Source organism: Spermophilus citellus, assembly GCF_964194105.1.
Source record: "Spermophilus citellus genome assembly, chromosome: 17".
NCBI lineage: Eukaryota > Metazoa > Chordata > Mammalia > Rodentia > Sciuridae > Spermophilus > Spermophilus citellus.
In genome coordinates this window covers 65,029,876-65,044,891 of record NC_138199.1, presented here as the reverse complement: position 1 = coordinate 65,044,891, position 15,016 = coordinate 65,029,876, and the positions used below count along the sequence as shown (strand labels likewise).

Here is a 15,016-nt window from a genome sequence, read left to right as displayed (position 1 = left end):
ATTAGGGCTGGAGATGTGGCTCAGTGGTCAAGTGCCCCTGAGTTCAATTCCTGGTATCAAAAATAAATAAATAAAACAGCCATCTGCTCCTATGTTTTTCTCTTACTTAGCTGATGCTTGTCACAAGCACATCTTATAACATTGACTAAGTTATGAGTGTTTAAAAATTATGTAAAATACAGGGAGTTGGAATATTAATTTTAATGTTGATTATCTCCTAATCAATATGTACTAAAGAAAAATGCATTCAAAACTTATTGCAGTTGCATATTGTTATTTCTTAAAAAAATTTTTTTTAGTTGTCGATGGACCTTTATTTTATTTATTTATATGTGGTGCTGAGAATTGAACAGAGGGCCTTACACATGCTAGTCAAGCACTCTACCACTGAGCCACAATCCCAGCCTTTCATATTGTTATTCTTAAAGTTTTGAAAACAGATCTCTAAATACTAAAAATATTAAATACTTACTATAAGAAACGTATAAAAAGGTTTTAAATTTTAAATGACTATATGCATACCTATGTTTAATATGAGGTTCAAATAACATTTTATTATGCTATAAAAGATAAGGCATGGCTTCTTCCCAAGCTGACATCCTGGTGTCCAGGTGGACAGCAAGTAACCAAGATGGCTTCAAGAAGCATAAATGGAAAGGTTTATAAGAGTTAGTTCAGGAATTGGGTTATTAATATATTCACAAAACTTTGCTGAGTTAAATGCTGAACCAACCATGTTTTCCTTACAGATGTGTCTACAATCTTTTCAAACTTTTCTTTTGCTTTGTTTTTAACAGTGCTGGAGACCAAACTCAGTACCTACTACATATTATGCAAGCACTTTACTACTGAGCTACATATCAGCCCTCTTTTCTAATTTTTTAAATATGGGTTTAAGCATAGGTCCAGCCACTGAGATTACAGGTAGCTCAGTGGAAGAGCACTTGCCTAGCATGCCTCAGGTCCTGAGTTTGATGCCCAGTACCACAGAAAAGAAAGAAAGAAATATGGTCCAAAATAAATTTTAGGCATATATGTAACAACAGAAAAGTAAAACATACCACAAAATATTAAATATTTTGTGCTTTCTGACTATAAGACAAAAAAGCTAACAAGAATTACTCAAGCTACTGTAAATGTGTGTTGCAAAGAAATGTACACTGAAAAGTTGTATTTTTATTCTGAAGAACCCTTCTGAAGAAATCAAGTTTCTGTCTCATTATAACATGAGAAAAACTGAGGAAGGGTTATCTCTAAGACAGCATTCAGAATCAAAAGTCCTTAACCTTCCACTCTCTTTGATTGGAATAGCCACAATATTCAACTGTATGAATATTTATTAACATAATTCTACTTCATACTGTACTCATAAGGAAGAGTTTAGGGTTTATTTTTTCAGTCTAACTGGTAAAAATATTAGTCCCATAGAGTGGCATTTCACTTTTGTGTTGGACTTCCAAAACAAATAGGACAAAGAAAAAAACTGGATTGGCTCTTACTCTCTAGCTCAGTTTGTAATATCAATTCAATATTTTCATTTCCAGCTTAGGCAGTCCAAATGCCAGATCTTGGGTTTTTTGTTTTTTGTTTTATACTGAGGATTGAACTCAGGGATACTCAACCACTGAGCCACATCCCCAGCCCTATTTTGTATTTTATTTAGAGAGAGGGTCTCACTGAGTTGCTTAGTGCCTTGCTTTTGCTGAGGCGGGCTTTAAACTCACGATTCTCTTATCTCTGTCTCCAGAGCCACTGGGATTACAGGTGTGCACCACCATGCCTGGCTGGTCTATGTTTGAACTACCTTCTTACACTCTAAACCCTCCTTCTATTGCCCTCAATGACCTTAGCTGCATCAAACAAGATCTGAAGCAACACTGAATTAAGCAGAGCCATCAAAGAACTTCACACTTTATAAGAGAAGCCAGTGGCTCAGTGACAGAGTCTTTGTCTAAAAGATCCTATGGAATAAAAAAAATTTAATTACCTTTGAGCTAAAAAACCTCATTTTAGAAAAAACGCTAAATACTTACTATAAATTAATCAAGTTAGCCAAGTTCCAAAAGTAATCTGAAATTTATATTTCAAATCTGGCTTGTCTTCTTATTCTGCCACTGATAGAGCAAATAGATGCCTGGTTCTAACACCCAGTAACTGAGTTGACTCCAGTAAATTACTTATCCTATCTTTATACCTCAATTTCCACATGTGTAAAAAAGGGCATCAGCAATATTACTATTATCATTCCTTATTATTGAAAAGACTATTTCTCACTTCTAAAATTTCAGAGAAATATATTTTTCCTTCAAAACTTCTACATTTTAAAGCTAGAAAGAATTTTGTTTTTTCTCTTAGTGAAGGCTCTTTCCAAGACTATTCACATTGCTTATGAATTCCCAAAACTTTACTGAAGTGCTACGCATGGCATGATGAGGCATTCTGAACACTCATCACTGGAAGACCATTTGAGAACTGACTATATTCATAATGAGGCTAAGAATTCACTAAGGTTATGTAAAGCCTTCCCAATTCTCAACACCTTCCCTAAATTGTTTATGCTTACCATTTCTTTCTTCTAGTTATATTGGTTTGGGAACCCAAATATGTCTTCATTGTAATATAATTTCAGGTATTTCAAAGGACATGTCCTTCCTTTTAATCACTGAACAAAAACATGACTACAAAGTTTGGTTTGGTTTTTATGTTAACCTTTTTCTAGGATCACTAACAGAATACTGAAGAATTACTTGAATAAAAACTGATTTAAAAAAAAAAAAATCAGGCTGGGCCGCGGCTGTGACTCAGTGGTAGTGCGCTTGCCTAGCATGCGTGAGCCAAGGGTTCAATCCTCAGCACCACATAAAAGTAAAATAAAGATACTGTGTCCAACTACAAAAAAAAAAAATCAGGCTGGGCCACGGCTGTGACTCAGTGGTAGTGCGCTTGCCTAGCATGCGTGAGCCAAGGGTTCGATTCTCAGCACCATATACAAATAAATAAAATAAAGAAGGTCCATCAACAACTAAAAAATATTTTTTAAAATATCAGGCTGGGGTTACAGCTCAGTGGTAGAGTACACGTGAGGTACTGGGTTGGATCTTCAGCACCACATAAAAATAAATAAATAAAATAAAGGCAAATGTCCATCTAAAACTAAAAACAATATTTAAAAATAAAATAATTACTTGATGTCCTGAGATCACTACAAGATCCCTCTACATGTTTACATTTCCCCCAAGTCAATGAAATGTGCTAATGAAGAAATTTAGTTAAAGGAAAGAAATTTTCCCGTTTCCACGACTCATTGCAAAGTGTAGATCTGTTGTGTATTCATCACTTCCTGGGAAAGAGCCTGAACCCTGAAGTCAGTCTGACATCTGTCTGAGTGAACCACATAAATAGCCTTGTCACGTTGGGCACTTATTTAAACTCTCTGGATTGGGCTGCTATTTCAAATGCAAATAAAATAGCCACATTGCAGAATTGTTGGGATGACTGAATCAGGCAATGTGTGCAAGGCACATAACCTAGCACGTGGCAGAAGGAGAGCTGTCAATAATCGGTTGCCACAGCGTTAGCATCTGCTAGCATGGAGAACAGGGTGGGGAGAAGTTTACTACATTTATTTCAGGCTAATAGAAAAAATCCCATTTAAAAATAAAACAAAAAATATATATAACTGACTTTATACAAAAATCATTCCTTGAACTTTTGATTATAATCTAGGAATATTATGCTAATATTTTTATAAATATCAAATGAAAAGTGAGGGAGGGTGTTCTCCATTTTTATAGGACCTGAAAATCACATTATATTATCCAGCTTTACTTGCATTGTGAGAGTAAGTTAATTTCTAATGAAATTAACAAGATTAAAGTTTAAACATCTGTGTCTCAACCATCAACTCAGACTACAGTCACAATTACACTGTTCAAATAAAACAGATAATCATTATTCCCATTTAGTTATGGAATGTATGATCCCTACCCACCCACCCACACACACACACACAATTTATTATTTCCCTGAAAATATTCTGCTTAGCAAATAAATTAATTCGAAGTTCTTGGCATATTCCAGCTAAGAAGATAAAAATAAGCAACCAGAAGACCTAGTTTCAAGTTAAAAATTAGCCCTAGACAATTTGACAGAGTGACTTCAGGAAGAATTCTTCATTTATTTGCTCTGAGAAAATAAGAATTCATGTCAGAGAAGGGATAAGAAGTGCTGATCTCATGCAACTGACAGCATGATATGGCTCAATGAAAGGTTTCTTTAAAAATATTCAGGTTTGTAAATATTTGCAGTTACTTATACAGCCCAACAGTGATGTGGCTTCACACTATACTCATGACTCTTCTTTCCCCAAAAGTGTCTAGTTGTTCTGTCATCCTGTTCTATATATGTTTTAATATAATAAATTTTAATCAAATTATATACGTTCTCACCAAATAATAACTAAAACAACAATGGAAAAATACCACAGCAACATCCTAACCAAATACATTTTCAATGGACATAAAGTAATAAAAAATAAAATTCTCATGATGAGAGTAAACTTATTAATACATGTAGTTCTACTCATTTGTAACCTGGAAAGTAATATATTCCTTTCCCTACAGCTCGTCATTAGTGACTCCAAATGAATGGCAATCTATTTTTTAAATGAGAAATTAAGGACATGTTACAACAAAACTGCAGATAATATCATGATTCCTCCAAGCTTTGTTATTTTTAAAAGAAAGTTATTTTTTCTAATGTAGCCATACATTATAATCATTTACTTGATTCCTTTGTGAACAGCTTTCCCCTTTAAAGAAAATTAACTTCTTTTGGAGTCTTAAACTAATACATGAACCTTATTCTTAAAGGTCCCAAATTGACCCTTTCTCTTAGAAATTTTTTTCCTGCTAAATATGAAAACAGGCAATTAATTCTGCCACACCTACAACAGAACAGAAAACATGATTTCTAAAGAGTCATGTCCTAACAGTTTTTTCTACTTTGATTCTCACATGTTAAAAAGAAACAATTAGGGGCTGGAGTTGTGGCTCTGTGGTAAAGTGCTCGCCTAGCATGCATGAGGCACTGTGTTTGATCCTCAGCACCTCATAAAAATAAAATATTGTGTCCACCTAAAACTAAAAAATAAATTAAAAAAAAAAAAAAAGAAACAGTTAGCCAAGGCAGATTTGGGAATGTCTAAATTTCTTTCTATATTTTGAACTTACTGTGAAAGATATTACCGCACATATAAAATTTTAAGTAATCTCTGATGAATGTCTTTATTTCTTTCTTTCTCATAAGGAATATTATAAATTTCTGTTCAAATGCCTTTAAAAAAAATGTTAACACAGATTTTCAATACTCCAAAGGACAAATAGGACTGGCCTCATACAGTTTAAATTCCTATTAACTAGTAAAAAAATCACAAGAATATAGAGAAAACTTTTTGTTTCGGTTGATATTTAAACCACATTTTAGTAGAATTGTTCCTTATAACTACAGCCTAATGAATATGAACAATCCTATCTAGAGACAAGTAATGGCCACTTCTAACCCCCTTTAATTTTAAGATTCCTCTGAATTTACCAGATGCAAAGAATTACTTACATTGAAGTATTGAGAGAAACCACTACAAAGGGAATTCATAAAAAATTGAAACTAAAGTAACAATAAAAGGGGGGGGGGGGCAGGCAATACAAAATTCAGCCTCCCTGCCACAGTCTGGCTGGGCATAAAATAACCAAGCCGCCTTGAGGCACTTTTAGGTTCAAATAGGAACTCCTTTATTGCCCGAACTTCCCCCACTTGGCCCTTCCAGGCACACCACACACCAACTGGAACTCCCTCCCCCGGGCCTCTCTAGGAACTCTCTAGGAATCCCCACAGGAACTCAAAAGTAGCGAGGCGCCCTATTGCCAGACAGCAGGGTCTATATACAACTGACTACACAGCCTGTTTCAATCCAGCATCATCCAGTCACAGCAATTATACACAGCTTAACTTAATTATCATCATCTTAATGGCTTGCTGGCATCACCTCTCAACCATTCCTTCTGGCAAAATGCCAGGGGCCATTCCACTGTGGCTCTCAACACCTCCCTCAAAGATACACCAATGCACAACCACCCAAAACCACCCAAAACCACCCAGGCTCCTAGTACTAGCTGCTCCTCTTCCTGGACACTTCATAGCTCTTGTTGCCAAAGTTGGCTTCTCACAAGGCCAGCTCTGACTGCATCAAAAACCAGTCTGCCTCACACATTCATGTTTAATTCCTCTTAATGTCCTGTTTCTTTTACATTATACTAAGTAAAATACTATACAAGGGCTGGGGTTGTAGCTCAGTGGCAGAGCACTCGCCTAGCATGTGTGGGGCCCTGGGTTTGATCCTCAGCACCATATAAAAATAAATTAATAAAATAAAGGTATTGTGTCCTACTACACCTAAAAAATAAATATTTTTTAAAAATACTATACAATATTCTTATTTAGTTCACTGTCAGTCTTTCTTTACTCCCCAATAAAACATAAGCCCACAAGGGCAGAGAATTTTGTCTTCTTCGTTCACTGATGTATCTCCAGTGGATAAAAGAATGCTTAAAAGAGAGAAGGCACTAAGGAAGTATCTGCTAAATAATGATTAAATTAATGATTACACAATTATGCATATAATGAATATACCCAAAGTAATATACTTTTCCATTTCCATTGAAGCCTGATTTTAATTAGCCAAAAGGTCATAAATATACATGTATACACAGACATACAAATTACTTCACATTTCCCCCTTTAATATGTCAATCAGTAACATGATTACCTGCATCTTCCAATAGAACACAGAGCAATGGGATCACCCACCACAGCAACCAGGGACTGCGCTCTTGTGATGGCAGTGTTGAGAAGCTTGTAGTTAGATAAAAAACCATAATCTAAATCCTCTGTGGAATCTTCCAGAAGTTGCTCTTTCTTTTTAATTGGTGTCTGTTTATGCTTACAAGTATGTCTTGTCCGTACTGTGCTAAGAAACAAAACTCTGAATTGCTTTCCTACAAGACAAAATTTTTTTAAAATGCTTGAGACTGTCATTCTGAATCACTGATATAATAAAATAATTTTTAAATAATAATTTTTAAAAATATAAGTGCTAGATAACAAATGGTGAGGATGCTAGTGGCAGTGTAAAATGGTGAAGCCATTCTGGAAAACAGTGGGGCAATTCTTCATTGCTGGTCCAGAAGTGATCTAGGATCTCTTAAAGATCTAATATCTTTTATAAGAATTAAAAATCAAATGTGAGGGGCTCAGGTTGTGTAGCTCAGCGGTAAGGCACTTGCCTAGGACAACTGAGACACTAGGTTGGATCCTCAGCACCACATAAAAATAAATAAATAAAGTAAAGGTACTGTGTCTATCTACAAAAATCAAATGTGAACACACTTTAGGCCTTAAGCATTTAATAACTTACTTTATTCCAATTAATGCTTACCTTGAACATTTAGCACCCTTTCCACATTAACATCAGATAATCTCTTTTTTCGAAGTTCAGCACGTATCCTGAACACTTGATCAGCATATGGAGTCACCACACCAATACTGCCATCATCCAACTTTCCCCACGCTACTGGCCACTTCCTTCTTAACTCTTCTACACGTTCCACCACTTCAAATACCTTTAAACAGACACATACACACATATTAAAGTTATCACCAGTGTTTGGAGAAAGAATACAGTAAGTGAAATAGATTTATAAAGGATCCCATTTTAGCAAAAGCCATTTAAAAAAATACCTCTAAATGGGAATTATGTTTTGCTGGTGTGAACAAAGTGATAAAAATAAATTTATATTCACATTTTAAACAGTAAAATTCTAATAAGAGACAATGTAATTGGCCCACATCCTTCACCTAGCTCCATGCTTAACTGGGAATAGGCTCAAGCTTCTGTACAGAGAGAAGAACAGGAAACGGATATGAAATTAGAAAAACAAGTCCTCACATAACCAGTGCTTCTCAGTCTGCTCCCACCAGATTAGGCTAATGAAACTAGCCAACTAGAAGATTCCTATAATCAGTGTACCATTAAGTCCCAACAATACAAGCAGGGTACAGCATTGCCTTCTCCACCACTAAGTACGTGGACCAGCCAATAACCATCAGCTGAAACCAAATACAAATTTACATGAGAGAGAGAGACTTTCAGAATGCATAGCCTTCTTGTGGCACAAGTTCAGCTAGGCCATTTCATTATCTTTGCAATAAAATAACAATATATTTTATGCAACTGAATATTTTGGACCCTACTTACTGGATTAAGATAGGTTTTTAGTATAATTTGACCTATTTTAACTAGATGAATTAATCAAATAATTTCAATGTATGGCATAGTGGGAAATACAAAGATTAATAAAACATGTTCCTTGCCTACTAAGCAATTATGATCTATTTACAAAACAGAGTGCTAATTGTGTGTGTGTGTGTGTGTGTGTGTGTGTGTGTGTACGCGCGCGCGCATCAACCCAGGGTCAGGCAAGACCTGAGAAGCATACAGCAAAAAGAAAAATTTTAAAACATGTCTTTTAAGTACTACTTCAACTTTTGAGATGGGGTCTTGCTATGTTGCCCAGGCTAGTCTGAAACTTGTGAGCCCAAGTGACATTGCCATCACAGCCTCCCCAGTAGTTGGGACCATGGGAGCGTGTCACCTTGCCTGGCTTAAGTAGACAATTTATTTGCCATTTATTAATAATATTTATTTGAATTTATAATTTAGAACAAATTGACAATTTTTGTCTTTTCAAGACCTTGAGGATTATTGGCTGGGAAGCAGTTCCTGTTTCTAGACACAAATTCAATGAATGACTACAGGAGATGGGGATCAGGGAATAGACACTATAGTTGTCTACTATTGTAATAATGATACACAGCAGGGCATCAAATACACAGGCTGCTCAAGGACTCTAAATAACAAACCAGACTAAACACTGGTTGGTATTCTCACTATGGGTAACAAAAAAGGGTGGGGTTAAGTATATTACAGTAAAGAATAAAAAAGAAGCTGGTTTTACCCATGTGACTAGACATAGAGGAAGATAAAACTTGGGAGACACCTCTCCTGTGTCCCCTGCCACAGAGATCCTATCACTAAGCAACACATAATCATTTCTCCACTTTATTCCTCTGTTCGCAGCCTTAGATTCTTGATAGCATAAAACTATAGTTCAGATATTGGTATGAGAAGCTTGGGGAAACCTCTCCCAAACAAGTATCCATGAAGCTGGTCAGAACAGGTAAAGGCTCTGGAGATTGATCAAAGAGTTCAGAAGAAAGTAAAAAGCATTTATTCAATAAAACCTGCAGAACTCAGTAAGCTAGGTGCTGCACCCCACCCCCTGCCCTCTTCACAGCTCTGTCTCATAGGACTGTCTCATCAGGCAATTTCTATCTAGGCAGTTCCCATCTCCCTTAGCTCCCTGGGGTAATGGAGCTATTCCTGGTGGTTTGGCAACCTGTAAACACTGGCAGATCCTATTTTATGTTGCCACACACTGCAGAAGGTTGAGCAACCGGAAGTAGACAGTGCCTATTCCCTGATCCCCATCTCCTGCTACACAGGGAAGCCCAAAGTGGGACAGTGGGTGAAAGTGCAGCCCCCCTTTCCTGTACAGCTCTGCACTGGATGAGAGCTGATTCAATGTGTAGCCAATGACAGTTCCCATCTTCCCCATTTCCCAGAACAGACTCCCAGAAGAGAAGTCCTATTCAGCAGCCTATGAAAATCTGCAAATTCCAACCTCTTCCAGTCTGGGTTACAGAAGGTCCACACTGGTAGTGGAAGCAGCTAGATGGCAGGATACATATCACACACATACACACAAAACACACACATACATTCACAGAGATTCTGTTACTAGGGTGGATGCCAGTGGGATAGCCAGCACAGAGGAAGTTCCAAACCTTCCCCCAGCAACTACTCATAACCTGTGCCAAGGAATGGGTAAGAGTAAGCCTCACAAACTGGCAATGCTCTGCCTCTGCCAAAACCCAACTTCACTGGATCACACTGTGGAACAATATATGCTCCAAGCAGTTGAAAATTAAAATAAATGAAAAGAAAAACTAAGCCAAGGGACTCAAAAGTAGATTTGAGCTGACAAAAGAACAACTCAGTAAATGTGAAGACAGATTATGCAACCTCAAGAACAATGAGCAAAAAACGGTGACAAAAAAATGAACAAAGGGACACCATTAAGCTCACCAACATACATATAATGTGAAAACCAGAACAGGAATGCAACGAAATAAAAACATTAAAAATGTTCAGAGAACTTACCTACAATCCCAGCAATTCAGAAAGCTGAGACAGGAAGAGCCCAAATTCAAGGCCATGTATCTCAACGAGATAAAGCACCCCTGGGTTCAATCCCCAGTACCAAAAACCAACAAAAGAGAGTTCAAAGAAATGATGGCTAAAAAGTGTCCGTATCTAATGAAAAACACTGATCTTTGCATCCAGTGTCAATGACTTCAAGTAAGATAAACACATCCAGATGCACACCTAAACATATCACAGTCAAAATCTTGAAAGTCAAAGACAAAAATAAAATTTTGTAAACAACAAGAGGAAAAACAACACATCACTTACAAAGAGATTCTAATACAATTAACATATGACTTCACATCAAAAACGATCGAGGCTAGTAAGCAATGGGAACACATTTCCATGTGCTGAAAGAAAGAAAAAAAAAAAAACTCAACCAATAATCTCATATCCAGCAGCACCTTTCAAAAATGAAGGCAAAACAGACATTCCTAAAAAAAACAAAACCTGAGAATCCTTAATAGAAGACTCTCTATACCAGAAATACTAAAAGAAGTTCTTGAGGTTTGCCAAGTGTCACCAGCAAATGTCAAATCCACACAGAGCACTACTGAACAGGTTATTACGTGGGTAATCATAAGATGAAGTACAGAAAGAAGCACATTTCCTCTCCTTTCCCCTCTTAGCTAAATTAAAGAGCACTGCATAAAACATGTTAGGCTATAACATACAGAAAACTAATACGTATGACAATGAAAGCACAAAGGAAGTGGGTGAATAATGGCACCAGACAGTAACACAGAGAAATGATGAGAATCAGAAATATTAAATAAGAAGGTTAATATAGCAAACTCTTAAATATATGCTAGTCCCACTTTCTCTTGGAAAATTTTAAATAAGATCATATAAAGTATAATTATAACAACGTATTATTCAGTTTGTTGTATGTGCATGTGTATTAATTGCATAACACCAGCATAAAAAGGAAAGAAAGAAAAAAGAAGTCATTGACACTGTATGTAGAAGTAAAGGTTCTATATATCACTGAGAAGTTAGTAACAATTTGAGGTAGATTCTAGTAAGATAAATATAATGAGTCCTAGAGAAACTGCTAGGTAAAAAAATAAAATATATATAGTTTATTAAAGGAATTAAAATATGATGCTAAAAAATATGTATAGCTTAGTATAAAAGGAGGTAATAAAGGAGAAATAGTTTTATAAAGAGCCAGAGGTAAAAACCATAAATAGTAACAATAAGTATAAATGGGTTAACAATCCAATAAAAGGGCATAAATTTATTTTTTAAATTATTTAATAAATAATTTAAAATAATCAGGCATGATTTATTTTTTAAAAAATTCTAGTGATATGCTGCCTACAGAAGACACGCTGGATTCAAAGGTATGAAAGGATGGAAGTAAAAAGATGGAAAAAAGTATACCAGGCAAACAGCAATGAAAATATTATCTATAAAGAGGGACATTTTATAACAATAAGAAGGTCAATCCATCAGGAAGATATAACAATTATAAATACATACACAAATAACCACAGATTCCCAAAACATATGAAGCAAATATCACATTCTCCTTTTTTTGTCTCAGGTCCCACTAAAAACAGATTCATTTTCCCTATCTACATACAGCCTTGCCTACCACTCACCAACTATACAATCTTACGATTAGTTTTACAGTTCTTCATTTCACACTGAATTTCTTAAGGTTAAGAATCATACCGTAGCGCTTAGTATTTAATTCTACATTAAGCTGAGACAACTTCATTATTTGGGGGATTTAAATTCAGAATTAAGAATCGTCTCTTGCCAGGCTCAGTGGCACCTAGCTACTTGGGAAGCTAAGGCAGGAAGGAAGACTGCAAGTTTGAGGCCAGCCTGGGCACTTAGAGAGACTGTCACAAAATAAAAAATGGAAAGGGCTGGGAGGATAGCTCAGCTTTCAACTGCCCCTGGGTTCAATCTCTAGTATCACCAAAAAGAGAAATAAACACTTTCTCTTATTCTACCACATGTTCACATGATGCATAAAGTACATGATAAAGGGGCTAAGGCTGTAGCTCAGCAGTAAAGTGCTTGCCTCGCATGTGTGAGGTACTGTGTTTGATCCTCAGCATCACATAAAAATAAAGATACTGTATGTTCATCTACAACTAAATAAATATTTTTTAAAAATGTACATGATAAAAATTTTTAAAACATTCCCTAAACAAAGGAGACTTATATAAGCAAAAATACCATGAGTATACCAGCAGCTCCAGATTCTTTAATTTTGCTTTCAATTCCAACCTGTCTTAAGTTAATTTTGATGGTTAAGTCTGTGTAAGATTATCTTTTTTTTTTAAATATTTTTTTAGTTGTTGATGGACTTTTATTGTATTTATATGTGGTGTTGAGAATCGAACCCAGTGCCTCCCACATGCTAGACAAGCACTCTACCACTTAGCTACAGCCCCAGCCCTAACATTATCTTATTTTCATAACAGTGACATTTAATCTATTCTCAAAGACTCTGTAAATTTTAGTCAGAATTTTTACAGAAGAGATCTCATTTCCCCCTATCAATTAACTGGTGCCACTTGCTCTTCTTACTCTATACACAAAACAAACATAGGTTTTACCTTTAATTTCATACCATTAAGAAAATCCCAAGGATTGGGGATGTAGCTCAGTGGAATCAGGTGGTACCACAAAAAAGTCAAAGGCTTCTAGAAATGTTCCAGTATGCCTATATTGATAACCAAGTACGCCTACTCTGGTATTCAAAAATTCAAAATGTCTTCCCTGCAGTGAACTAGGATCAGTTTTTTTCCACTTGAAGAAAGGTCCTGGGGCAACGTGTGTCTAAATTGATTGCAATAATTCATGAGACTAAAGAGAGTGACTAAACAACCATGCTCTGATGAAGTTCAAGGTAGCTTGAAATTTCTCTAAAGCTACATTTTATATTTAAAGGTCACATAAATGTTGGTTTTATATTTTTTAATATGAAAAATATATTTTTCTTTTTTTGAGAGAGAGAGAGAGCGAGAGCGAGAGAGCGAGAGAGAGAGAGAGAGAGAGAGAGAATTTTTTAATATTTATTTTTCAGTTTTCGGTGGACACAACATCTCCATTTTATCTGTATGTGGTGCTGAGGATCAAACCCAGCGCCCCGCACATGCCAGGCGAGCACGTTACCACTTGAGCCACATCCCCAGCCCCAAATATATTTTTCAAAAATATTTTTTAAGTAAACTTGATAGTCCAGGAAGACACAATTTTTTTTTTAATCCTACAGCTAGTAAGTTTTCTGAAAAACATACCATGTCACTTTGAAGGAACAAGTAACCCAAGTCAGGAAACAGTCTCAGGTAACCATCAAGCACGGCTCAGGATCAAGGTTAATCAAAACTCAACTCTGATCCCTGTTGTCACAGCAAAAAAAAAAAAAAGAAAAAATCCAGAGCCTTCTGGATTTTAAGCCCTGTTTGCCACTCTGGTCAGCCCTCCCACCCCAACCCCTACCATGGCTAATTTCTAGGCCAGTGATTTCCAATGCGAATGTAAGACCAACAAAGGACATCCCAAGTTGTTTTAAATAATACCAATATTTAAAGAAAATGCCCAAAAAGGAAGAGAGGAAAAAAATATTTAAAGAAAAAGTTTAGCCTTTCCTAAATTTACTGTTTCCTAAGTAAATTTAAATTTACAAATTCCTAAATAAAAATGTCAAGTTTCTTGGCTTTGGATTACGGTTTTATCAAGCAAGTACTGATGATATTCTTGTGTAGACTTCTAAATACAAGTCTCTGATCAGTTTTTAGAGGGAAATTAAATACTATTACATAATAGAAGCCATTTCTTTGTAAATAAAGTAAGTAAAGCATGAGATCCAAAGGTAGTAGACATCAGAATTCCCCCAATGAAAATCACCCCATTCTTGCCTCCTTCGGGATTCTTGAAGTCCCTAAAGAACTGTCTTGTGACAGCCAGAACCTTAACCACAAAGTTTCTGGCCTCCTAGCTCCAAAAGTCTTCATGGGGTTTGTCTGCTGCCTCACCTGACTCCTCATATTACCGGCTTTCTCTCTAAAAGCCAGTAACTAGAAGAAAACTAAATTGGAGCCCATGATGAGACAGAAACGTCATTATCTGCAACTGTGTGATCTCTTTCAAGCACAAGATTCTGCTATTCAAGTCAAACTCATTAAAAATGATAACTCATTTGATTATGCACTATAAAGTTTAATCAGCCTATCTTATGAGAATAATATTGGCTTTTTTAAAAATGAAATCATGCGTTTTATGTTTTACCACTGAAACAAAAAGTAAACCAAAGTGTTCGTTTCCAGTAGGAGATTCATCTTAATAAATCAATGTATAAGGACAGGATAAGTTTTACACACTATGAAACAAATGCACATCAACGAAAATGTTATATGAATACTCAACAAAACCAGACCATGTAAATGAAGAACTAAAGTACCTCTGCATTGTTATAATATGCTGTGCTATTTTTTTCTTGCACATCTTCCCCTCGGGCTGTAAAAAATGTTAGTGGGTAGAAATCCTTGTGTGCTGGTTGCTTTCCACTGGCCATCAGTTTACCCTCATAGAAAAGCTCAGAGGTATAACTACAGAGAAAGAAAAGAAAAAGAGAGTAATAAATCATCAAAATTAATTTAAACCGCCACC

The 15,016-nt window shown here is 35.9% G+C and overlaps 1 protein-coding gene across 3 annotated transcripts in view; it reads right to left on the bottom strand.

The window, feature by feature from the left end:
* The window catches only part of HELZ (helicase with zinc finger), a 168,462-nt gene that overhangs the window by 50,685 nt on the left and 102,761 nt on the right, over positions 1–15,016 (bottom strand). For all 3 annotated transcript variants that reach the window (XM_081271910.1, XM_081271909.1, XM_081271911.1), the window contains exons 21-23: positions 14,808–14,955; positions 7,493–7,676; positions 6,824–7,052 (exon numbers count right to left, since the gene is read on the bottom strand). In XM_081271910.1, coding sequence (XP_081128036.1) covers positions 6,824–7,052; positions 7,493–7,676; positions 14,808–14,955 — 561 coding nt within the window. The remainder of the gene's footprint in view (positions 1–6,823; positions 7,053–7,492; positions 7,677–14,807; positions 14,956–15,016) is intronic.